Genomic DNA, 24,614 nt, shown 5'->3' with positions numbered 1-24,614 from the left:
GTTTCTCATCGCCCCACCCCCATCTCAACCTCTTCCGACTAGTGTTTTTAGGTGGAATTAAAACTTCTGTGCCCGCTGAATCTGCTGCAGCTTGCTTGGCTTCTCGGGTGGTACACGCTGTGTGTTTTCTTTAGTAAAGCATCCCTTCAGATGACCAAAGGTATTTTCCTTGGAGAAAAATGTGGGGCGGTAGGGGTGGAGGGAAAGGGCACGCTTGCTTGGTTAGAAAGCAGAATTCTCCATGCCTTTTTTTTTTTTTTTAAATCTGATAATAAGTGTCTGCAGAAACATAACCCAAGATGAGGTCAGGGAAAATGGCGCCTTTTGGTATCAGAGATCGCTCTGCATGTCAGGCAATTATTAGCATCTCGTTCTTACTTGAAAGGAGAATCGGAAACGTGCTGATGAAATACAAATATTGATGATAGTAGAAGATAAAAGAATAACACTACACTCACTTCATGGGATCATCAAACATCAATGTGCCGAGAGAGATGCTCCAAACAACTGTTCCTGGAAAACACAGATAACCTGAACCACTTTCTACCTTCAACTTTATTAATACCCTTCTCCTTTCCTAAGCTCTGCTGATATTCTACAAGTTCACTCTTGCAATTAGCTTGTAACGTGCTAAGTCTGTGGTTCAATTTCTTTCTACTGCTGAAAGAGTTCGTACTTTTTATCTGAGATTACTGTGAGTTTTCTCACATCTCATTTCAGAAAGATCTCACACACTGCTTATAATTTCCACTGACTATAACATCGTAAGAGATACAACTTTGATTTTTAGCAATATCTGTGTCAAAGTGTTTTCTACTTCGGACCTCGCTAGAACGAGATGAAATGCTGCCTCTCAATTCCCTTCCATCCAAAAATATTTAGTTTTCCATCAAAATATTGTCTGACTCCTGAAATCATATTCCCATTCAAAAACCTTATACTTTTCTGGGCAAACATTTGCAAAAGTTGAAGGTAGATAATGTTTAAGAGTGTCTCTCCCATATATATATTTTTAGGCAGTCGGGGTAAAACATATATATATATACATATATATGTGTGTGTATATATATATATATATATTCCTTGTCCCTGCATGTTATTTGAAATCATGTTTAATTATAAAGTTTCATTAAAAACCTTTGCTCAAAATTTTAGAGGCCTAATAAGATTTCCATTAATTTAAACATATCGCTATTCCCAGGACAGCCCCAAATGCTTTCTTTTCCCTCTTTCATCCATGGTTAAATATGTAAATAAAATGTCTAAAGTCATTCTTCAAAGAAGACAAAAGAAAAAAGAGCTGAGGGGAGAGACAGCCATAAAATTCCTCCCAATTCTCCATAACATTTGCCAGAGGGGGGCCAGTTGCCAGCCCGGGCTGAGCAGCAGGGAACCCGCTGCTTCTTAGAATCACACATCTCAAATCCCACACACAGGAAAATAAAATAAAATAAAATATCTTTTCAGCTGGAGCCATCAAAAGACCCTTTTCATTTATTAGTTACAGAGTTATCTTGCAGTTGGTGATTTCTCAGAGCCCTCATCTTTCTATCATAATGTCTATTTGTTGGTTTCCATCTCAGCTGGGCAGAGCGAAGCACTTCTGCAGACATTTTTTCTAAAAAAACGAGAGAAGAAAGCAATCTGAAGTGGTTATAGTAAAAATAAAGGGTCTGAACATGGCTGAATTAACACAGCACAGAATAGATCAATTAGGAGGCACTTTCTCAAGTAGCTAACACCCCACTCCTGGTGTCGGGCACTGGCCCTGACTCTCTCACATTTATATTTTCAGAGCTTCTGAGGGAAGGAAAGGAAAAGGAAAAGAAGGAAAATGATGTCCAAGGAAGGATCTTGGCAAGGAAAATTCTAGAAAAGCCAAGGGATGTCCACTGAATCTTTTTTAATGGAAAGGTTTGGAAAATAGCTCACTAGACTCAAAAAATATATACACACGCACAAAAAAACGCCCATCCCCAAACAAACTATCATAAGAAAAATGGCAGCCTTTTAAAAAGCATCTCGGCAAACAATCCAGTTGAAGGCGGTTGTTCTGACTGCCTTAGCGTTTACCTCGACCACCTTTTTCTCCACTTTCTTCCTCACCCGAACCTCTTCCAACACCTCACACTGAGATCCAGGGACACTGCTTCAGTGCCCGGTGCAATTCCCAGCCTCATTCGTCTCAGTGTTTGCTGGATGCATGGATGCATGGATGGATGGATGGATGGATGGATGGATGGATGGATGGGTGGATGGGTGGATGGGTGGATGGAAAGAAGGAAGGAGGGAAGGAGGGAAGGAAGGGAGGGAGGGGTGGATATGTGAGTTCTCCCAAGTTTACTAGATGTAAAATCCTACGACTTGTTTCAAATAAAAGCCAATCCTCTAAAAAGCCTTCTCAGAGGAAGTGCCCCCCTTCCGCCCCCGCCGACAAGAAGCTTCCTAGCAGTAGCGTTTCCTTCTTGGGTGCTTCCTAGAAACAGCCGGGGACCCGCAGCGCCCGCCGCTCCTGCAAAGCCCCGCGGTGGGGGTGGCGGGGCGGCAAGACCGGGGCCCCCCCGCACCGACCCTCAGGGATGGCTGGACACACGGCACACCCCTGCAGAGGGCTAACCCCAGAAAGGCAGGAGGACGAAGGAGGCCCCGGTCCGCAGGGCCCGCTCCTCTGACCTCTCCTCCCGCCCGGGAAAGTCCTCCAACTGCCCCCGCTATGCGTGATCCTGGGAGTTTCCGAAAAACTTCAAGAGATCCTGACCTCGAGAGCGGCTAAGGGGAGAGAGGCCCGGCCACCTCCTAGGGGTCCTGTTTACTGAAGGGTTAATACGGGCAGCCAGGTGACGCGACGGGCAAGTTCTCTGGAGGTGGGGCGTGGGCGTGCGCGGCCGAAGTGACTTCGTCCCCAACTGGCCCCCCCCATCCGACGGGGGTGATCTAAGGGCACTGGGCCAGGGCGCTCGCTCCGCACTTTTTAAGAGAACTGAGAGGCACGGGCGCCTCCCCTAGCCCGGGGAGTTGGGGACCCTCGGAGCGAGCTGACTCAGCGCCCGCCCACCTCCCACCCTCAACGCCGCAGCATCCCGCGGGTCTGAAGCCCAGGAGGGAGCAGTTGGGCAAATCACTGGCCAAATAATATAAATACCCGACGAGCGAATGACTTCCTATAATAAATAAACCCAGCCGCCTAGAAGAAATCAGCAGCCCTGCCTGGCGCGACGCCCCTCAACTCCGCGGCGCTGTCGGGGGCGCGGGTCCCTCTGCTACACGCAAAGCCCCCCACGGCCCGAGGCGGGGGGGGTGGGACCTAAGAGCCCCAGGAAGCTGCCCGCCCCTCCCCCTCCCCTCCCCCCCCCCCCGCCTTCTCCGCGGAGACCGCGGAGGAGCGGCCCTAAAATCTGGATTCCCAGAGCCCTTCCCCCCCACCGGCCCTTAGCTCTACTCTTTGAAATTTCAAAGAGACCCCTCCCCGGAGCCGGAGACCCGACGCAGGCCTGGGAACTCCGCAGCCTCGGGAAGATGCGGGCAGGTTTACAAGCTAAGGGGCCACTTTATGGCCGAGGCCATAAAACGCAAATCCCACCTCGCTTTGAAAGCGCCCTCCGCCCGGGACCCACCATAAAAACCAGGGGCGACGCGCCCCCAGCCTCGGCCGCGGACCAGCCCGCCCCTCCTCCGGCCAGGCTCCGAACTCCCCGTCACCCCGGCGTCCTTGGGCTGCGGGGGACGAGCCCGGGGGCTCCCCGGGAAAGGGGGCGCAGGCCAAGTTGGAGGCCGGCGCAGAGGGCGAAGGAGCGGCGGGAGGGACGCACGGGAGGGCGGCGGCGCGGGGCCGGGGGCCGGGGGCCGGGGGGCGGCGGCGGGAGCGGGCGGCCCGGAGCTGCGCTTTCTCATGCAAAGCAGCGGCGGGGCGGGGCGCGCGGCCCGGGGGCGGGGCCTGTCACCGCTCGGCTGTTTTCCCCTTTGCCATTTCGCTCGTCGGCTCCGGCCGGGACCAGATCTCCGAAAGGCTGCGGGCCGGGCCGGGCAGAGGCCGGCGCGGGGAGGGCGGAGCCGCCGCCAGCCGCCGGCCCCCGTGCGCCCGCGCCGCCCGCCCTCTCCGCTCGCTCCCACGAGAGGCCAAAGTTGGCGGCGGCGGCGGCGGCGGCGGCGGCGGCCGCGCGCCGAGAGCTCCGGGGGTCCTGTCGCTTCCCGGTATTGTTCGCAAACTTTGCTCGTCTCCTCCGCGGCCTCACCTCGGCGGAGGCGGCGCGCTGAGAGCGGGGCCGGGGGCGCTCTGTGCGCACCGCTGGGGCTGAGCTGGGCGGGCATGGGCGGGGGCCCGAGCGGGGACGAGGAGCCGGAGCCGGCAGCCCGAGCCCCGGAGCGGCGGCTCTGAGGGCGGCCGACCTCCCCGCGGGGACACCTCCGACGCCACCATGCAACGCCCGGGCCCCCGCCTGTGGCTGGTCCTTCAGGTGATGGGCTCGTGCGCCGCCATCAGCTCCATGGACATGGAGCGTCCGGGCGACGGCAAGTGCCAGCCCATCGAGATCCCGATGTGCAAGGACATTGGCTACAACATGACCCGCATGCCCAACCTGATGGGCCACGAGAACCAGCGCGAGGCCGCCATCCAGCTGCACGAGTTCGCGCCGCTGGTGGAGTACGGCTGCCACGGCCACCTCCGCTTCTTCCTGTGCTCCCTGTACGCGCCCATGTGCACCGAGCAAGTCTCCACCCCCATCCCCGCCTGCCGGGTCATGTGCGAGCAGGCCCGGCTCAAGTGCTCCCCGATCATGGAGCAGTTCAACTTCAAGTGGCCCGACTCGCTGGACTGCAGCAAACTCCCCAACAAGAACGACCCCAATTACCTGTGCATGGAGGCTCCCAACAACGGCTCGGACGAGCCCGCGCGGGGCTCGGGCATGTTCCCGCCGCTCTTCCGGCCGCAGCGGCCGCACAGCGCGCAGGAGCACCAGCTGAAGGACGGGGGGCCCGGACGCGCCGGCTGCGACAACCCGGGCAAGTTCCGCCACGTGGAGAAGAGCGCGTCGTGCGCGCCGCTCTGCACGCCGGGCGTGGACGTGTACTGGAGCCGCGACGACAAGCACTTCGCCGTGGTCTGGCTGGCCGTCTGGTCCGTGCTCTGCTTCTTCTCCAGCGCCTTCACCGTGCTCACCTTCCTCATCGACCCGGCGCGCTTCAGGTACCCCGAGCGCCCCATCATCTTCCTCTCCATGTGCTACTGCGTCTACTCGGTGGGCTACATCATCCGCCTCTTTGCGGGCGCCGAGAGCGTCGCCTGCGACCGGGACAGCGGGCAGCTCTACGTCATCCAGGAGGGGCTTGAGAGCACGGGCTGCACCCTGGTCTTCCTGGTCCTCTACTACTTCGGCATGGCCAGTTCCCTGTGGTGGGTGATTCTCACGCTCACCTGGTTTCTGGCTGCGGGCAAGAAGTGGGGCCACGAGGCCATTGAGGCTAACAGCAGCTACTTCCACCTGGCCGCCTGGGCCATCCCGGCCGTGAAGACCATCCTAATCCTGGTGATGCGCCGGGTCGCGGGGGACGAGCTGACCGGCGTCTGCTACGTGGGGAGCATGGACATCAACGCCCTCACCGGCTTCGTCCTCATCCCGCTGGCTTGTTACCTCATCATCGGCACTTCCTTTATCCTCTCGGGCTTCGTGGCCCTTTTCCACATCCGGCGGGTGATGAAAACGGGTGGGGAGAACACGGACAAACTGGAAAAGCTCATGGTGAGGATAGGGGTCTTCTCCGTGCTCTACACGGTGCCGGCCACCTGTGTGATTGCCTGTTACTTTTACGAACGCCTCAACGTGGAGTATTGGAAAATCCTGGCCACGCAGCACAAGTGCAAAATGAACAACCAGACTAAAAACCTGGACTGTCTGATGGCCGCCTCCATCCCCGCGGTGGAGATCTTCATGGTGAAGATTTTCATGCTGCTGGTGGTGGGCATCACCAGCGGCATGTGGGTCTGGACATCCAAGACTCTGCAGTCCTGGCAGAACGTTTGCAGCCGCAGGTTCAAGAAAAAGAGCCGAAGAAAACCGGCCAGCGTGATCACCAGCAGTGGAATTTACAAAAAAGCCCAGCATCCCCCAAAAACCCATCTCGGGAAATACGAAATCCCTGCCCAGCCTCCCACCTGCGTGTGAATGGCACTTGGAGGGAAGGCCGGAGCAGAAAACTTTCCCAGAGAGGATACAGTGGCAGTCAGAGCCCAAACATGGTGCTTTTCTCCGTTGGTTGGTTGGTTGCTTGTTTTGTTTTGTTTTTTTCTTTTTTTAAAAAAATAAAAGGAAAAGGAAAAAAATAAAAAGCTCTTACCCTGAAATTCAGGATGCTGTGATAACACTGAAAGTCAAAATGTACTTAAAGGGTTTTGTTTTGTTTTGTTTTTGTTTTCAGTGAAGGAGAGCCCTCCCAGTTAAGTAGCCTCTTGTGTAACTAATTTGTGGTAACATAGTTGATTCAGGCCCCCAGAAGAAAACTTTTGTTTAGAACCTTCCATAAATATACATCTGTGTGTTTGAGTTGGCGTTGCTATCCATTTACAAATCAGAGAAGAGATAACTTCTTTGCAAATTAAAGAGCCTCTGCTGAGTTTCAAAAAGAGAGAAAGAGAGAGAGTCACTGTCCTGCAGGGGAGCCCAGGGCCACCCTCAGGAAGGCTGCGTGCAGACAGCAACTTCTGTGCCAACAGGAAGAAAGAGAAAGCCTGACAACTCAGCACCCTCCAGTGGATTTGGAGTCACTTAAAAGAGACTCCAGCCTCCACAAATGGTCTTTCTCCGACATAGAAACTTCCACCAAACCTAATATTGGTCAGTGCCAACGATGTGCAATACATTTTTTTCCTCTTTACATGAAAATCAAAAGAGAAACAAGTATTTTGCTGTACATAAAGACAACAAAAGAAGTCTCCTAACAAAAGAACTAAGAGGCCCAGCCCTCAGAACCCCTTTAGTTTTACAGTTTGTGGCTTTTTAATGGAAACCAAGCCAATGTGATACACGTTTGGACTGATTTGCGGAAGGGTGGGTGGAGACGGGAGAAGGATCATTCAAAAGTGCCCAAAGGGCTCATTGACTCTTTCTATTGTTAAACAAATGGTCTCCATGAATAGACCCGGGAAGCCATCTACCAACCTTGGAGTTTATTCTCCTCACCAGGAAACGCCAGGAAAGACAGTGGTCCTGCTGGTGTCTATTTGTAATATATGATATTTTTCATGCTTCACTATTTTATTAAAAATAAAAGATGTTCTTTAGTTTGGTGCTGGTCCCTTGTGCGTTGTAAGGTGACCCTTCTCAGTGCGTGGAGAGAACAGAGAAAACTTTCTCCCTCTGTTTGCTTTTCAAGCAAATCCTGCGTGTGCATCTCTCTCTAGAGGTCACTGGTTATCTATGTGAAATGGCAAATGGACGGATTCCAAAGTGGGCAGGATGATTTAATTTCGGGCTTCCTACATGCAGGAAGCGGCTATGGTTGGAAGTTGTCTCTGAGTGGCAGGATGCAAGGGCCCGGTTTTAGCACCGTTCATTAAGGAGCATCTTGGGTACTAAGCGTGGATACACTCATGCCCCTGGACTAGGGTCCGGAGAATGGATCCAACCAATTAGGAGAATTAAGTCAGAGTAGGGCTCAGTTGACCTGCTGGGGTCAAATTGTACTGAGATAGAATGGTATACAACCGTCCAAAGGATGCTGGCTTTACAGCAACTCCTGGACACGTTTACAAAATCGACTGTAGATCTGGACAGGATAAAATATCTGCTGAGGGTGCTGAGTCATCAAGGAGAAGTTCATCAGCTTTGCACACCCTTGTACTCGCTTCTTCTCCTGTGTTTGCTGTCTGAGTTGTGTAGCTGTAGACCTGAAGTGGGCCTGGGTTCCTCTTGTCAGAGGCACCGCTAAACTCAAGTTTTAACCCAAGGGCACCGTTCAGACCAATTGCCCTGGGATCTGATAGCACAAGCCGAACCATCCGTGGGTCATCCTGATGCCAAGCTCCAGGATGAACAAAGAGCTCTTAAGAATTTTGAGCATCAGTTAAACACTTATGAATGATGGACAGAAGCCTGAAGAACTGGGCAGCCTGTTTCCTGCAGATGGTGTTTAGGAATTAAGCCTGAGGACCCAGGCCACCCTTGCATCAATGACACTAGAATTGAACAATGGTATCGATCTTTTCTTTTTTTTTTTAGGGGGGGCTGGGAGAGGGGTTTGCTGTAGCATGCAGAAGCAGGGAACTTGGATGATTTGGAACCAAGTTTGAGAAACAGCAAGTAGGTAGGTCAAGTAATTTAAGGTAAAATCCAGAATAGCCTTCAGTGCATTAAAAAAGAAAAAAACGTTTAAAACAAAAATGCCCACAAATAGAAACCTATTTGTCGATTTTTCCCATCTCGCCCCCGAAAAGACTAAAGATATTTACGTACATGTGTATGTATGTCACGTACCCTATCTGTAACTCCTAGGAAAAATAAAAATGACATTTTGGAATGGAGCTTGGAAAAGTCGAGGAAGATAACTGTCAGAGCCCTGCGGTGAGAGTCCAAGCTGGGCACGAGCTCAAAATACTCAGTTCTAAAATCATTAGACTAATTGGCGGTTTCGGGTCTGCCCGCGTTCAGGTACGTAAGCTTTCGACGGTGGTTCCAAGGGAAATCAAGGCATCCATGAGAGCCTTTGCTGTTGTTTAGAACAGCGGTCCCCAACCTTTTTGGCACCAGGGACCGGTTTTGCGGAAGACAATTTTCCACGCACGGGGTAGGGGGCGGGGGCATGCTTCAGGCGGTCATGCGTGTGAGTGACGGGGAGCCGCTCACCTCCTGCTGTGTGGCCCGGTTCCTAACAGGCCACGGAGCCCTGGTTTAGAACATGCAGGATTTCCAAAAGAACTGTTGACTGCCTTCGTTTGGAGATTTCCCCGCACCAGAGGCTGCGTGCGGCCTTTAGCTCCAGGAAAATGGAAACCTGTCTTGGGTGACAGATCGGAGGGGTGAGGTCCTGGTCAGAAGAAGCTCAAAGAAGGTGATGGGCCAAGGTCACGCTGCTGGCCACAGCTGTCTGTTCATTCTTTGATTCATTCCGTTATCCACATACAGCTATCCACCACCCAGTATATATGCCAGGGCCCGGGAAACAGAGAAGCAGACTTTGGCTTCAAGAAGGTCACAGCCTGGTAGAGGAAACCTGCGTAGATATAACGGGCGCTTGGGCATGACACATCTTACATGTACTTCTATTCTGAGTCAGGGACGCATCCCAGAGGTGGCTCGAAATTCACAGAAGGCAAAAGACTCCACGCGTATAATTTCACTGCAGGGTGAAATTGCAGCCACGTGTTGATGGCTGAGTTATACACAGGGAATAGAAAACTCCATGAGGACCTAGACTGTGCCCGGCACCTGGCAGGAGGCCTCGGAGTCGTAATAATAACTACAACAATAACAATGGTAGTCATAGTGTAGCAGACCTTTCAGAACACTTCCCGTGTGCTGAGTGCTTGACAGCGTTGTGTCATTTAATTATCAGGACAATCCATTCAGGTAGGTACTCTTATCAGCCCCACTTTGTATATGAAGACCCAGAGGCACAGAGAGGTTACATAAACTCCCAGCGTCATACAGCAAGTAATTAGAGCCGAAATAGGAACCAGGTGGTATGATAATAGATCTCAGTTCCGTAAGTAATTGTTGAATGAATGAATGGATGAATGATAGACTAGCGCTTTGTACCAGCTACTATGCTAAGCACTTTACATGTATTCATTCAATTCTCTAGCAAATTTTGGTAGAGCTATTCTTATCCCCCGTATTATAGATGAGGAAATTAGAGCACAGAGTAGTCAAGTCACTTGCCCAAGGCCACAGGGGTAGCAGGCAGGGAGCCTAGAATGTGAACCCTGGCTTTGTGCCTCCAAACCTGCCCCTCTGACCACTAGGCCCTCCTGCCTCTCTCGGTGGTTCTGAGGACTTTACGTGGATCAAATCATTTCGTCTTCACAGCAGCCCTCCGTGCCTTTGCTGCAAGCAAAAGAGGCTCAAGATCACGTTGGCAAAGTACAAAGCTCCCTTCGCCAGCATGGGAGAACAGAAAAGCAGGGGGTGTGACAAACTGCCTTTCTGCACTAGTCCTGAAAGTGAGCTGAGGACATAGCAGTGGGGATGAGCAGAGAGGGTAGATCGAGAGGCACTTCGAAGGGAGAAGCAGCAGGGCTTCGCTTTACGCAGAGAAGGAGCAAGAGGGAATGGATGGTCAGGGAGGACCGTGTTTCTGACTTGGGTGGTCAGGGGACCAGGGTGAATGTCACTGAGACAGGAGGAAATAAACAGAAGAGAATGGAACGAGGCATGTGATGAAGAAGGAAAGATGAATGCAGTGTAGACACTTTGTGTTTGAGCGTATCTGGTACCTCCAGGTGGACAAGGCTCATCTGCTGGCTGTGATGGGGGTGTCACACAGGTGGGTTTCCAGAAATGGTCAGGGCTGCAGGAGAGATTAGTCAGGTGGGTGGGGGTCTCTCCAGGGACAGAGGAGGGAGGAGGACAGAGCAGGCTGCAGGGGGTGCCTTGACTGAGTGCAGTCAAGCCTTGACTTAACCACTCAGGCTCCAGTTCATTTTTATAGTAAAAGGATTGTAGGAGATTTTGGAAATGGTCTCATCCAGAGTCAAAATATGTGATCCAGGTAGAGAGAAGGGGGAGTTAGGAAGCTGAAGGCCTGAGACCCCTCCTCTCTTACCCGCCCATGCCTGGGGCACTGCCTCTTTCTCTTTAACCCTTGGGCCACCCAAGCAAAATGAACGTGAGCACCACCGGCTGGCATTCTTTAATCCTCGCAGCTACTGAGCTGCTGCTCCAAGACCCAAAACCAGAAAACAAAAATCAAGAAGTATTATCGAGGCAATAGATATTATCCTATGCTCCATATTATTTTTTTAGAAGAGAGAGAGAGAAACACAGAAAGGAATAACAGATCGGAGTGCAAATTGGCATCCTACACTTAAAGGATGTGGAGCTATCCTCAAAGGATGTGGTGTCCAGTCTGACTCAGCCCCTTGGGAAGTTGCTCTACCTTGGGCAAGCTGCTGCAACTTTAATCCATAAAATGGAGGTGATAGTGGACCCCCTCCCTGGGCTGTCCCTCCCTAGGCGCCCAGTTGTTTTAATAGCTCTCTATGCATTAATCCGTCTATTCCTCACTACAGTCCAGGAGATATGAGATTCAGTAAAATCATATGTGTAAAGTGCTTCGAAGATTGTTGGCACTGAGTTCGTCTCAATAAACACTATTATTATGTTTATTTCCCCTCCCCCAGAAAGTTCAACCCGGCGCGCTGATAAATAATGACCTTTAAAGAGAATGAGTTTTTGTTTTGTTTTTCTTAGAGAAACACTTTTTCCAATACCCGTGTTCAGGTTCCACAGAATACCCGCTGATCTTTCAAGTTTAAAAGGCAGGCACAGTGCCTCTGCAGCGGTGGAAAATATTCTCTTTCTCTTTGAACACATTCACATCATAGCCGACTTCCCAGGAAATCAGACCTCACGCGCGGACGCCTCTGTACGCAAATGGATAAGATGGCTGTAATATGGAGATGGAGAAAAACGGCCAGACTTCAGGGAGACTCGCTGAACACACTCTGGCAACATAGTGTGGAGTGTTTTTTAATGTTTTATTAAGAGTGTGAAGGCCAAGCTGGAGGGAGGAGGGAAGAAGATGCGTTTGAAATCTGCAAAGAATAAGTTTCAGTTGCCTAGGTTGTAACTGGGGACTTAAACAGTCCCACCCCTACCAAGATGATGCTGTTAGATCCTGCACAATGGCCACAGCCCAGTCGGACTTTTCCAAAGTCACTGAGTTTCACTTTGTTATTTTAAGACATTTTGAGGGGGCGGGGCGGGGTACCAGGCTGGCATTCAGGGGGCTTCAGTTTATAGGAAGGGATTCATTAAAATCCATGCTTGGAACACACCCACCTCCATCCCACCCAAAGGAACTTTTGCAGTCGGTGGCTTCAGGGGTTCTGTAATGGTGTGAGAGGATGTTCTCAGGGGGTCTCGGACGACAGGTGGTCTCTCAAAACAGATGTCCCCAAAGGGAGCAATTTGTGGCATTTTAGGGACTATTTGCACTAAAAAAACAAACAAACAAACCAAAATAAAAGCCCTTAAAAACCTATTCTAACAATGTTTTCAGTAGTTTAGGCAGAACTACAAAGTCATCAACCTGACAGATGATAAATCAGTGTCTGCTTTAAAAGGTGGGAGCCAGTGATTATGAGGTGCAGGTGCCGACTTTGATCAGAAGTGACAAGCCCTGGGGTTGGGGCCACTCTTCTTCCCTTCTCACCCCAGGGCAGAGCAGCCCCTGTGTACCTTCCAGGGCCACCCCTCTCATAAAACAGTTGGATTTTGTTGGCTTTGAGTAAGATACTTCATTTGCAAGCTGATTTTCTTCCTGAAGCTCATCTGAAGCCATATTCCTGAAGCTGTGTCAAAATCATGTAGGTTTCATTGGCTTCCAGGCTCATAGCAGAGGGCTTCAGTTTGAACTAAATTCAGAAATAATTTTGGCCAACTGAAATATTGTTGTTGTTGTTGTTGTTTCTGAAAGGGACTTTCTTTAAAAATTTAGAAAATAAAATCCACACACGGCATAAAGAGAACATGAGAGATCTGTGAGGAGTTTGTAATTCTAATTTTGCTATAATGGTGACACAGGTCCACGCGGACCAAACAAAAACAATATGGAGGATAGAAAAAAACAATTATAAAATTTGCCATTCTTTTATGGGTGTCATGATTGCAACCCCTTTTTCAGTCAACAAAACCCAATATGCAGCAATGCTCAGAGTATTGGGTCACATCTCTTGGGTAAACAGAGGATATTAGAAAAAACAGGAGAGCATCAAACAAAGTTAGGTGTATCATTTTTACTTTCAACCCACCTCTCCCTTCTAAAGGTTTTATTCTTACCAAGGCAAAATTTTCCCACGTGTCTCAGGGGATGAACCAAAATTATCAATACTAAATCAGGTAAAATAATCCCACTGGATTAGGGGTGTGCATGTCACTCAGACCAGTAAGTGAGATGTAAGATAAGTTCGCCTGGTGGGATAGAAGAATGGGAATGTGCAGGTGGAAGTCAGGGAAGATTCAAGGAAAGATTTTCCTAGATGATAAAAAGACAGATGTTGAGGAAGCCTGTCGTTTTCCTGCATAGAATGCGGAGTGTGAAAGCCATATGTGGAGATGGGGAGCTACTGCAATCATTTTGTGACCATGAGTCAATAAACTCAATATTCAAGCCCACACTCCGAGGACGGTAAGTGCAAAACAAGACCCAACTTTGTGATGACTTATTGAGCTACTGCACTTCCAGGCTTCTTGTTATTCAAGGTAATTAACTGCCTGTATCCTCTGAATGTCAGCAAGTTTGGTGCTCTGTGACTTGCAGGAAAATATATCTGTTAGAACCACATAGTCCAGTGCTTCTCAAACCTTAATGTGCATACAAATCACCTGGAGCTTTCACTAAAATGCAGATCCTGATTCCATAGGTCTGGGTGGGACCCAAGATTCTGCATGTGTAATAAGCTCCCAGGTGAGGCTGACGTTGCTGACTTTCCTGACCCTACTATGATCTACTAATAACCACCATTTGACATTTAAACCCCTCCTCATTACTCCTGACGGTAATTATATGGACTTACCTTGGACACCACCACTTGGGTGTCCTATCTTGGACTAGCTTTCAGTTTTATTTTGTTTTTTGTTTTTTAAATGGCAGTGCCACACTTTTTTAAAAAAAAAAATTAATTTATTTTTGCCTGCGTTGGGTCCTCGTTGCTGCGCGCGGGCACTCTGTAGTTGCAGCCAGCAGGGGCTACTCTTCGTTGAGGTGCGCAGGCTTCTCATTGCGGTGGCTTCTCGTGTTGCGGAGCACGGGCTCTAGGAGTGCGGGCTTCAGTAGTTGTGGCTCGCGGGCTCTGGAGCGCAGGCTCAGTACTTGTGGCGCACAGGCTTAGTTGCTCCGCGGCATGTGGGATCTTCCCGGACCAGGGCTCGAACCCGTGTCCCCTGCGTTGGCAGGCGGATTCTTAACCACTGCACCACCAGGGAAGCCCTAGCTCTCAGTTTTAAGACATGTCTTATATTGAGTCAAAATCTGCTTCCTTATGCCTATTTCCTACTAGTTCTACTTTTATGACGGTGGTCTTCCTATAACACATCTGATCCATTTTCCATATGAAGCACCTTATGTCTTTGAAGTTGGGTGTTATGTGCTCTCTGCATCTATTTTGATTCTTAAAACTGTGCTCAAATAACTTGGTTCTCCCTTTGCTGACTGTCCTCAGAGTGTGCTTACCTTGGTCTAAGCCCTTGTTAAGGAAGATGCCCACAAGTGGATGCAATTATCCAGGAATTGTTTCACAAGGATAGGATAGAATGGGATCACTGGACACCTACAGCAAATATTATACATAATAATGGGGCACTAGACACATTTTCATCAAAGCTGGAACAGAACAAGGCTGTCAACTATGATTCGATGTTACCCTGGCCATGCTAGACCATGCACTAAGGCAAGAAGAGGTGAGACGAGGTAAAATCATTGGAAAGTGATTGAAAGGAGAATTAGCCAAAAGTGGAATTGATGAGAATTGATAAGGAGACTTAGACAAAACAGATCTACAAAAATCAGTAGCTTCCTTATATACCAGCAGTAGCCAGTTGAAAATATAAACAAAATAAAAGACCACCTTTACAATAGCTACAAAAAGCATAGGTACTATATATAAAATAGGTAACCAGCAAAGACCTATTGTATAGCACAGGGAACTATACTCAATATTCTGTAAGAACCTATAGGGAAAAGAATCTGAAAAAAAAAAAATATATATATATATATATTTCACTTTGCTGTACACCTGAAACTAACACAACATTGTAAATCAACACTTAAATTTTTGAAAAAAGTGTAGGCAGACTACCTAGAAATAAACTTAACAACATGCAAACTTTTTGAAAAAAATGTTGCTATCTTACTAAAAAGCATAAGTAATTGGAAAAATTATGCCATGTACCTGGTAATATGTCAATTATCCGCTAAATTAATTCCTAAATATAATGCAATTCCAATTTTAAAATCTGTAATTTTGGGAACTCTACAAAATGGTAGGAAATCCATCATATTTGAACAAATACTCAAGGGGGGAAAAACCTGTAAAAGTGATGAGCAAGAGCATAATCTATTAGATAGTGAAGTGCACTATAAATCTACAGTAACTAAAAGAGCATGGGACAAGCATTAAAACAGACAAATTAATGGAACAAAATATAGCGACCAGAAAGAATTGCAACTGAATTTGGAACTTTATTTCAAATAAATAAGAAAGAATGGATTATTCAATCACTAGTGTTGAGGCTTGTTTTAGATTTGGAGATATTTTTATATTAAGCCTGTACCTCATGCCTTTTATCAAAATACATTTTGGATTGTTAAAAGATTTACATTTATAAGATTTAAATGTAAAAATAAGACTACCAGTAGAGGGGAAAAAAAAAGTTCTCTAAAATCTTCATTCAGTAGAAAGGAAAGGCACGTGAATACTTTTATAAACCTATCAAGAAGCAGTTTTCTTAGCATGATATCAAAGCCAAAACTATTTTTAAAAGTCATGATTTGGCTACATAAAAATATTAAAATTCTGTATGGCAAAAAGTTAATAAAAAATTTTTAAATGCAAAATCCCCATTAAAAAAAGCAAAAACTATAGTTTCCTGTCTGGGTCTGTGCATCACCAATTCAAATTACAAGAAATACTAATCACCCATAAATCTGTGGAAACATATTTAACCTCACTCACGATAATCACAGGATACATGTGTAAAAACAAGATTTTTGCCTAACAGATTGGTACTTTTTTTAAAGGCTGTTAATACCTAGATCTGGCTTGGGTGTGGAGAAACGGGCTCCTCATACCATGCTAGTGGGAATATAAAATGGATCATCCCTTGTAGAGAGCAAATGCAACATGTAGCCAACATTTAAAAAAATATATATATATATATATCCTCTGACCCAGCAATTCTACTTCTATTAAGTGTGTTGAAAATCACGAACAACCTAAATGTACACCAGCAGGCTGACTGTTCAATTACAGTAAATTATTAGAAAATGGTGTAGTCATTAAGGTAATTACGTAGACCCATGTTATTAACATGGGAAAACGGCCGAGCACATTACTAACGCTGCTGACGTCAGCCAGGACGGACCAGCACAGCCCTCGGGTCGTTTATGTTTGGCATGTTTTCGGATTTGTTCATACCTCTGCCACATCAGTTGTTAAACATTTTGAATATTAGCCCTGTTATAAGTTGACAAAGCAGGTTATATAATGCATTCTGTTTAGTAGCATTTCAGTTTTTGAAAAATGTGTGTATGTACCTGGAAAGGCATAAAACGTTTACAAAGATTATCTATGTTTGGTGCAATTTATGGATAATCTTTACCTTCTTCTTTATACTTTTTCAATTTCAGTTTTTGTCAATAAACATGTATTAGATAGGTAGGTAGATAGGTGATAGATAGATAGATAGATATTGTAGATAGATTAGATAGATAGCTAGATAGAATGTTAGATGAGAGATGGATGGATGGATGGAGAGAAAGATGAGAGAGAGATAGCAGAGCAATTAAAAATAGTGGAATAACAAGGTCTGACTGTATAGCACAGGGAACTATATTCAATATCCTGTGATAAACAATAATGGAAAAGAATATTTGAAAAAAGAATGTGTATATATATATATATATATATATATATATATATATATGAATCACTTTGCTGTACACCAGAAATTAACACAACATTGTAAATCAAATATACTTCAATAAAATAAATTTTAAAAAATAAATAATATTTCTGATGCAAAAAAGTGGGATAATCGCCTACTTTCTTCCAGATCAGGGGATGCAAATTAAAATACCTATAGGGGCTAGGAAGACAATGAGTGAAACAGTTAGTATCAGACACTAGACAAGGGGTGTTATAGGGACTATGGGATCTATGTCTAAAAGGGAACCTACAGCTAAGTTCCAAACCATTGCTGCCATTGAAGATTTGAGAGCTTGGTGTTAATAGAAATTCTGATTTTTTTTTTTTTTTTTTTTGCGGTAAGCGGGCCTATCACTGCTGTAGCCTCTCCCATTGCGGAGCACAGGCTCCGGACGCACAGGCTCAGTGGCCATGGCTCACGGGCCCAGCCGCTCCGCAGCATGTGGGATCTTCCCAGACCGCGGCACGAACCTGTGTCCTCTGCATTGGCAGGCGGACTCTCAACCACTGTGCCACCAGGGAAACCCAACACGGTGGTTTTTAACCCAAGGTTTTATCCTTGAAAGAGGCAGCTTAGGAGCGATTTTGTCAACCGTGCTGACAGGTTTGGACTCTGGGTCTGTTCACCAGGCCGGCGAGGGACATTTTTTGTGGGCTGAGTTTGTTTACTTCTGGAAAAACTTGGCTTCCTGTTTCTAAGGGGGAACAGGTTTAAAAGTCCTCATAAAGAAGGGCTCTGAGCCTCCAAACATCCAATGGCTCTTAGACAGCAGCACTTGATGAGTTAAGTGTAAAGGAATCAGCAACATAAGGGTTGAATTTCCTCGCAGATACACAAAGGTTATAAATTAAGGGGGGAAGAGTCATGTCAAAACAAGTTCCAGCTCGGAGCCAGAACTGAAAACATTTGGAAATTGATTTGGAGATGGTGGAGAGACCCGTGTCCTATCTCGGGACATCCTTCCTGGTTTGTAAGATTTATTTATTTTTTACAGAAACGGCAGAGGAGTTGCAGACACAGGGGTGGTTCTCGTGTAAATCACCAAGGTTTTCTGTTTTGTTTTGTTTTGTTTTGTTCTTCCTGAAAGATAGTCCTGCATGGGGACGCTAAGCATTCTTGATTTGTGTTGGTTTTAATTGAGGTTTCAAAGAAAGGACTGTAGCTTTTATAGCTTTCAGTGTGTTTCTTATTTAGATTAAGACCCCAGGAAGCATAAAGCTCATTAAATTCAGGGCTCTATCAGAGTGACTACGTGGCCTTTCTTTCACCTGTTGTCAGGAGATTTATTCATCGACAACCTTTACATCTGATTGTGGGTAGAGGAGATTCTCTCACTTGGCACGTGAACGAAGCAGAAGTAGAAACCCCAAGACTGAGGGGTAGACGCGCATAAAAAGAGAGATGTGGGAGTTTCTGCTGGAGACAATATTCCTGGGAAATGTTTAATGATCTAGGACTGCAAAGACATGAACACACTATTTTTTTCTTTTACGATTTTTATTAAAAAAAAAAAAACTTTGAAAATCTCACTGTTACAAAAAATGGATATGCTACTGCTATCCAAAGTGGACTTTTTAAGCACATACATGTCTAGCGTGCTTACATAATTTCTTGAATTCATTTACAAAGGGTGGTGAGCTCTGAGTAGATTGAAAACAAAGCCAGGATACCAAGGGGTCCACACCAGGGACATTTGTTTCCCTCCCATCTTTAAAAAATGAAATTGGCAAGAAGAATGTTTTCCTCAGCCATTCCACCTACTAATTATGTCGCACCACCAGCTCAGCACAGCAGAGACCAGAAAGACTGGTCACCAGGACCTGAAAAACAGCATAGACTTGTCCTCCTAAACCACCTTCGGCCAAGGTGCCGGCCGGCAAGACGCTCACAATTCCTAGCACTGCCTGTTAGTTCCTATTCACAGGGATGCCTAGCAGGGATGACACAGGGGCACAGACGTCATCACGAGTGCAGTTGAGTTCCTTAAAGTGGCAGGCAATTATTTGTCACCGGCTGGATGCCTTGGGCCATGCTTGGTGCTGTAAATATAAGAAGACTAGGGACTTCCCTGCCAGTCCAGTGGTTAAGACAGTGCGCTTGCACAGCAGGGGGCATGGCTTCAATCCCTGGTCGAGGAAATAAGATCCTGCATGCCACGTAGCACAGCCAAAAAAACACAAAAACCAAGAAGAATGGAAGGAACCACAGATGATGTATGCATCCATCACTAACTCTATCTGGGGTACTTGGGAAGGTCCAAGTCCCTCTAAGGACCCCACGCCCCCACTCTCTGCTGCTTCTCTATTTGCTCCTTCAGATGCACTCTCCTCCCTCTCTGTTCCCTGGGAGGCTGACCCCTGCTCTCTGTGTCTCCCATGGCTCCTTGATCTCTGGGTTGGGTCACTTTTGGCCAATGGGAGAGCGGAGGATGGGAGAAGGGTGTGCCCAGGTCCAGGGTATTTCCTCCTGATCCTGGCAGTGCAGGGATTCCTTGCCCTACAGCCCCACTCCTATCTGGCTGCGGCTCCTCTTCAGGGCTCCATCCATGGCAGGGTCCCCTTGCTCACCTCTCCTCTGGCCCATCAGACCAGAGGCTTCATGGAGCCCCTCTTGGTGGTCCTCTCAGGGCCCTGCCATCCACTTTTGGTTCTTCTAAGTATTGCCACACTTCCATCAAGAACCCCTCCTTTAAACTCTCCCCAGGTAAACCCTCTCTTAGCTCAGGCTGCTATAACAAAATACCATAAATTGGCTGGCTTCAAACACACTGGTTGTATCCTCACACAGCCTTTCCTCTGTGTGTGCAGAAATCTCTCTGTTTTCTCTTCTCATAAAGGCACTAATCCCATCCTGGGGGTTCCGCCTTCATGACCTCATCTCAACTGAATCACCTCCCAAAGGGCCCTCCTCCAAATACCATCACATTGGGGATTAGGGCTTTAACATGTGCATTTTGGGGGGACACAAACATTCAGCTCATAACATCCTCTGAGTGCCATCCGTTTTCTTCAGAAGCTTTACTGATACATGTCTCCTTGCCATGTAAGAATTTAATTCATTTCCACATTCATTGAATATCTATCTGTGGGTAGGCATGGGAGAAAAAAGGCAAAGCTTACAACTGAATGTGCATTAGGGTTATAAAGTGTTTGAAAAACATGATCTCCTTCCGTTCCCACAGAGATATGGTGTTATCCCCATTTTACAGGAGGGGAAAATGAGGATTCAAGAAAAGAAGGAGAAAGAAAGGACACAAATAACAGAGCAGTCACTGGTCGCCTAATAGTTCCTGGCATGGGCTAAATCGGCTGAGTCAATACGCAGAATTTTTTGAGACAGCAATACACAGTAGAAAACAGTGAGTGACGAGAACTGGGGAGCCCTTCCCAGAAGTCAAGAGAGAACAAGCATTTGGTTCAGGCAGTAAACGGATCTGCAGTGTCATCTCCTAAATATAGTGCCGGCAGTCAGTTGCATTGGGGCTGCTTGCAGTTTGCAACCTGATTATTTCAAGGCTTTTGCCCTGGAGGTGGAGACGGTGCTCCTGCCAGGAGGGGTCTGTGTTTCCCCTGAGGTTTCACCTGTCATAGGGGTCTGCAGCTATCCGCACCTGCCCTGCAGAGCCCCAGGTATGTGACTGCAGAGGCCAGGCTCTCCCCTGCTCTGCAGCTCAGGGGGACACCTGGTCACAGTGGTGGTCGAGTTGATGGATCTCCTGGAATTCCTGGGTGACCTGATTTGTCCCACTGCACACTTGCTTCCCTCCCTGCTTCACTTTTAGGTGGATTTTTCTTTAAATAATTATTGAGGTGAAATTCACATAACAGAAAATGAAGCATTGGAAGTGTACACGTCAGTGGCATGTCGGGCATTCACTGTGTTGTACAGCCATCACCTCTATCAAGTTCCAAAACATTTCATCACCCCCCAAAGAAAAGCCTTTCTATTAAGCAATCACCCCCATTCCTCCCCACCACCCCCACCTCCTGGCAACCACCCATCTACTTCCTGTCTCTGTGGTTTAATAAGTCCCCAATATTTCACATAAATGTAATCGCATAACACATGGCCTTTTGTGCCTGGCTTCTTCCACTTAGCATTATGTTTCCAAGGTTCATCCATGGTGATCAGAATTTCCTTCCTTTTCAAGGCTGAATAATGTTTCAAGTATGGATGGGCCACCTTTGTGTATCCGTTCACCAGTGGATGGACACTTGGGTTGTTTCCACTTTGGGGATATTGTGAATGGTGCGTCTGTGAGCATTTGCAAACGAGTGTCTGTGTGGGCGTGTGTTTTCGTTTCTTGTTAGGTTGATATTTTAATCCAGTTGGATGGTAGGTTTGTTTCGTGTAGAGATTAGATGGTTCCATGGAGAAAGTTTGCAAAGAGGAGGGAAACATTTCTCTTACTTTGGGACAGATGGGCTATAATAGAAAACCAAGCTCTCCCACGCTGGCTGGGCCCCTTCTGCTCCTCTGGGGTCTTTCTAGCCCCTCTGATTGGCAACCCGTGTCATGGAGTGTCATCCTCCCCAGACCCTGAGCTCCACCCGGTGCTCACACCCTCATCAAGACCAGCCACACTCCTCCCTGCAAAGCTCGAGGGCATGAGGCCGCGCATGGATCCCAATACGTGATGACTGTCATCACCCTTCTCTCACTCCTGCCTTAAACCCAAGTCTGTGCCCTTGCCTAAGGTGGATCCGCCATGTATTCCCTCAATCCCAGCCCCTCCTGTGTTTCTCACGGTTCATTTCTTTCATCTCCCCCTCCCAAACGTAATGAATGAACTCCCCTGTAGGGTTCTGAATTGGGTCCTTCAAAAGACACGTCCGAGTCCTGACCTCTGGTTCTGGGAACGTGGCCTTATTGAGAAGAAAGGTCTTCTCAGAGGTAATCAAGTTAAGGATCTTGGGATGTGATCATTCTGAATTTAGGATGTGCGCTCAGTCCAATGACAGGCGTCTTTATAAGAGAAAGGAGGGGACTTCCCGGGCGGTCCGGTGGTTGGGACTCCGCGCTCTCAGCGCCGAGGTTCCTGGTTTGATCCCTGGTCGGGGAACTAAGATCCCACAAGCCACCCCCCCACCAAGAAAAGAGAAAGGAGTGGGAGATTTGAGACACAGAAACACAGGGCAGAGGACCAGGTGAAGATGGAGGCTGAGATTGGAGTGATGTGGGCACCAGCCAAGGAGCCTGGCGTCACCAGGAGCTGGAAGAGTCAGGAAGGAGGTCCGTGGACAGAGCACAGCCCCGCCCACACCTTGGTCTCAAACTTCTGGCCCCCTGAACAGTAAGAGAACAAACTTCTGTTATTTTAAGCCATCGACTTGGCGCTCATTTATTACGGTAGCCCCGGGAGGCGAAAAACAAAGTGTGTGGCCACCCTAAACCCTCTCTCCCCACGCCACAGTCCCTCTGGAAGCGGAGCGTGGAGTCTTGTCACATGACATCAAACAAAGCAGTCAACAAGGTCCTGTGACTTCAGGATGTAGGCTCTGAAATGCAGGGCATGTACCGCCATGTGCTGCCTGTATTTGTCTCTGGTTTATCACGTGTCTGCATCTTCTGGAGAGATCGCAGGGGGCTCTGCCTGCCTGGTCCTGCCTTGGTTGTCTGAAATCTTGGGGGTGGGCTAGAGGGGGGACTGCACCTGCTGAGGGTCCGTTGATGCATGTGGTCCACCCCCACTCCTCCCTTTTTCCTGGGCACAGGGTGCAACCTTGATGACTGAAGGCACGTAACACGGAGGTTCGGTTGCTCCAGAATCAAGAAGGCAGAGCTGTTTCTCCAGTGACGTCATCTTCCAATGGACTGCATCCCAAATTCCAGAAGAAACGCAGCAGACAGAGCCAGGCCCTTCCCCCTCCCCACCCCGGTCCACCCCTCATGCTGACTCAGGCGTTTGGGGACAAGCAGACAGAAACAACTGCCCCTGGGCCTGGAATGAAACACGGACTTCAAAAGGCTCAACAGCTGTTTGCTGGAACCTGGCTGCTCAGCCCCAACCCCCCTCCGAGCTTGTCCAGGGTCGTCCCGGCCAATGCCTGGCCCGCTGGCCATGGAGCAGAGTCTGGGGGACATCTGACCATCCTGCGTCCAGGAAACCAGAGACAGCGACCTTAGGTCATTTGTCATGATTTTCAAAAATCCCATTCTGCTGGCCAAGCCTACCCGGCTGCCATACCCAGGCTGAACTGAGTCAGAAAGGAAAGGAGGCTCTTTGGGCTTCTGTAGTGGGAAGTAGGTCTCCAAGACAAGCTCTCAAGAAGGCTGAAGGATGCTTTCATAGGAAAAGAGGGCTGGATGGTGGTAACCCCTCCCCACCAGAGGGCAAACCTCAGCAATGCGGCACAGCACATCCCGGGAGACACCCAGGAGGGTAGAAAGTAGGCGTGGACTGGCCCTAACTGGGCCATGGTGGTATTTTCCTCTCTTTGTGATGCCAGGCTCCACCTGAGAAGCCCAGTATGATCCACGCATCTATGGGTGTCTCCCCTCCCCCTCCACACCTCCCCTGCCTGGTCTGCCTTCAGGGGTCTCTGCAGAGGGCAGCCCGAGTTCAAGCAGCTGGGGCTTGGGGTGGGTCCATATCTGGTAAGAGACGGGGCCTCGACACAGGCTGGCCTTACATCCTGGGAACAGGCAAGCCAGTCCCCTAAGAAAGCAATGGGAGCCCTCTCCCCTGCTCCGGCCCAGACTGCAACCCAGCAAAAGACACCAACCTGGGGACTCTGACCTTGACGCAGCCTTCCCAAGTGCAGGAAGCCGGGCACCAGACACCCGATCCAGCTTCAGGCAGGCAAACAATGCTATGTCCTGAGCACGCGCTTCTCTCCCCAGCAGCATAAGTCACCGCAGAGATTTCCTCTCTGACCGGTGCCGGGATACTTAATAGGCTGACCAATAACATGTCTGAGATGCCAAAAAAGTAAGGCCGCCAAAAATGCAACTTTAAGAGTCTGATATTTCAAAGGGAGAATTAAAGACCAGTCTGAATGGGAAATACTGGACATTTGCTGGACCTTTACTTACCTTTTGTTTTGAACTGTGTCCAGGGGCAGGGGGTTACTGTAATGTTTCCCAGTGGTAGACATCTCTGAAAACCTATCCAGCCTGGCTCACCAACAGAAGGGCCAGTGAGACTTCACAGCGTAACACTTGAAGCTGATACCAAACTTTTTCTGTTCTCCCCTTGTTGGGGCAAAATTAGAAATTACTTTGTTGTGGTTGTTTGCTTTCTGCTGGTGAAAATTCATTTGGGTAAGTTTCCACTGATGTTTAGTTTTCCTGCAGCTGAGACCGTCCACTGACTTAGACCCCTGGTTCTCAAAGTGTGGTCACTGGGCTGGTAGCATCAGCATCGCCCAGGAAATTGGGTGGAAATATAGAACAAGCCTCACCCCAGACCCGCCAAATCAAAGTCTTGGGAATCACTGACTTAATTAAAATAAATTGAGAAATCAGACCACTGTATCTCACAAGGATAGCATTCCTCCAGTACACACAGGCCACTCACTTCTTCCTAGGAGGATCCCAGCAACCCTGGCAGAGGGGCTGGTAAAAGAGGAAGCCGATAATAATTGCATGGAAATTATTATTAAAATGTGTTACAGATTTTCATGAATTTGGCTAGTACTGAGAGCTTTACTTTATTTTTCCTAAAGAACCTGTAAATTTATTGAGGTCCTTTTTATATGAGCCTCAGAAAAATGTTTTAGTTTTTTCCTGGTTTTATACATTATTCCTGGAAAA

General features: G+C 48.0%; 1 protein-coding gene across 1 annotated transcript; it reads left to right on the top strand.

Annotated features, from left to right (window-relative positions):
- Positions 1–4,415: 4,415 nt before the first annotated feature.
- On the top strand, positions 4,416–6,161 carry FZD10 (frizzled class receptor 10; the record flags this gene model as incomplete). Its single annotated transcript, XM_079717717.1, has 1 exon — positions 4,416–6,161. The coding sequence occupies one exon, from the start codon at positions 4,416–4,418 to the stop codon at positions 6,159–6,161; it is 1,746 nt and encodes a 581-aa protein (XP_079573843.1).
- Positions 6,162–24,614: the final 18,453 nt, after the last annotated feature.

This window comes from Hyperoodon ampullatus (assembly GCF_949752795.1).
Source record: "Hyperoodon ampullatus genome assembly, chromosome: 13".
NCBI lineage: Eukaryota > Metazoa > Chordata > Mammalia > Artiodactyla > Ziphiidae > Hyperoodon > Hyperoodon ampullatus.
This window is presented reverse-complemented; position numbering and strand designations above follow the sequence as displayed.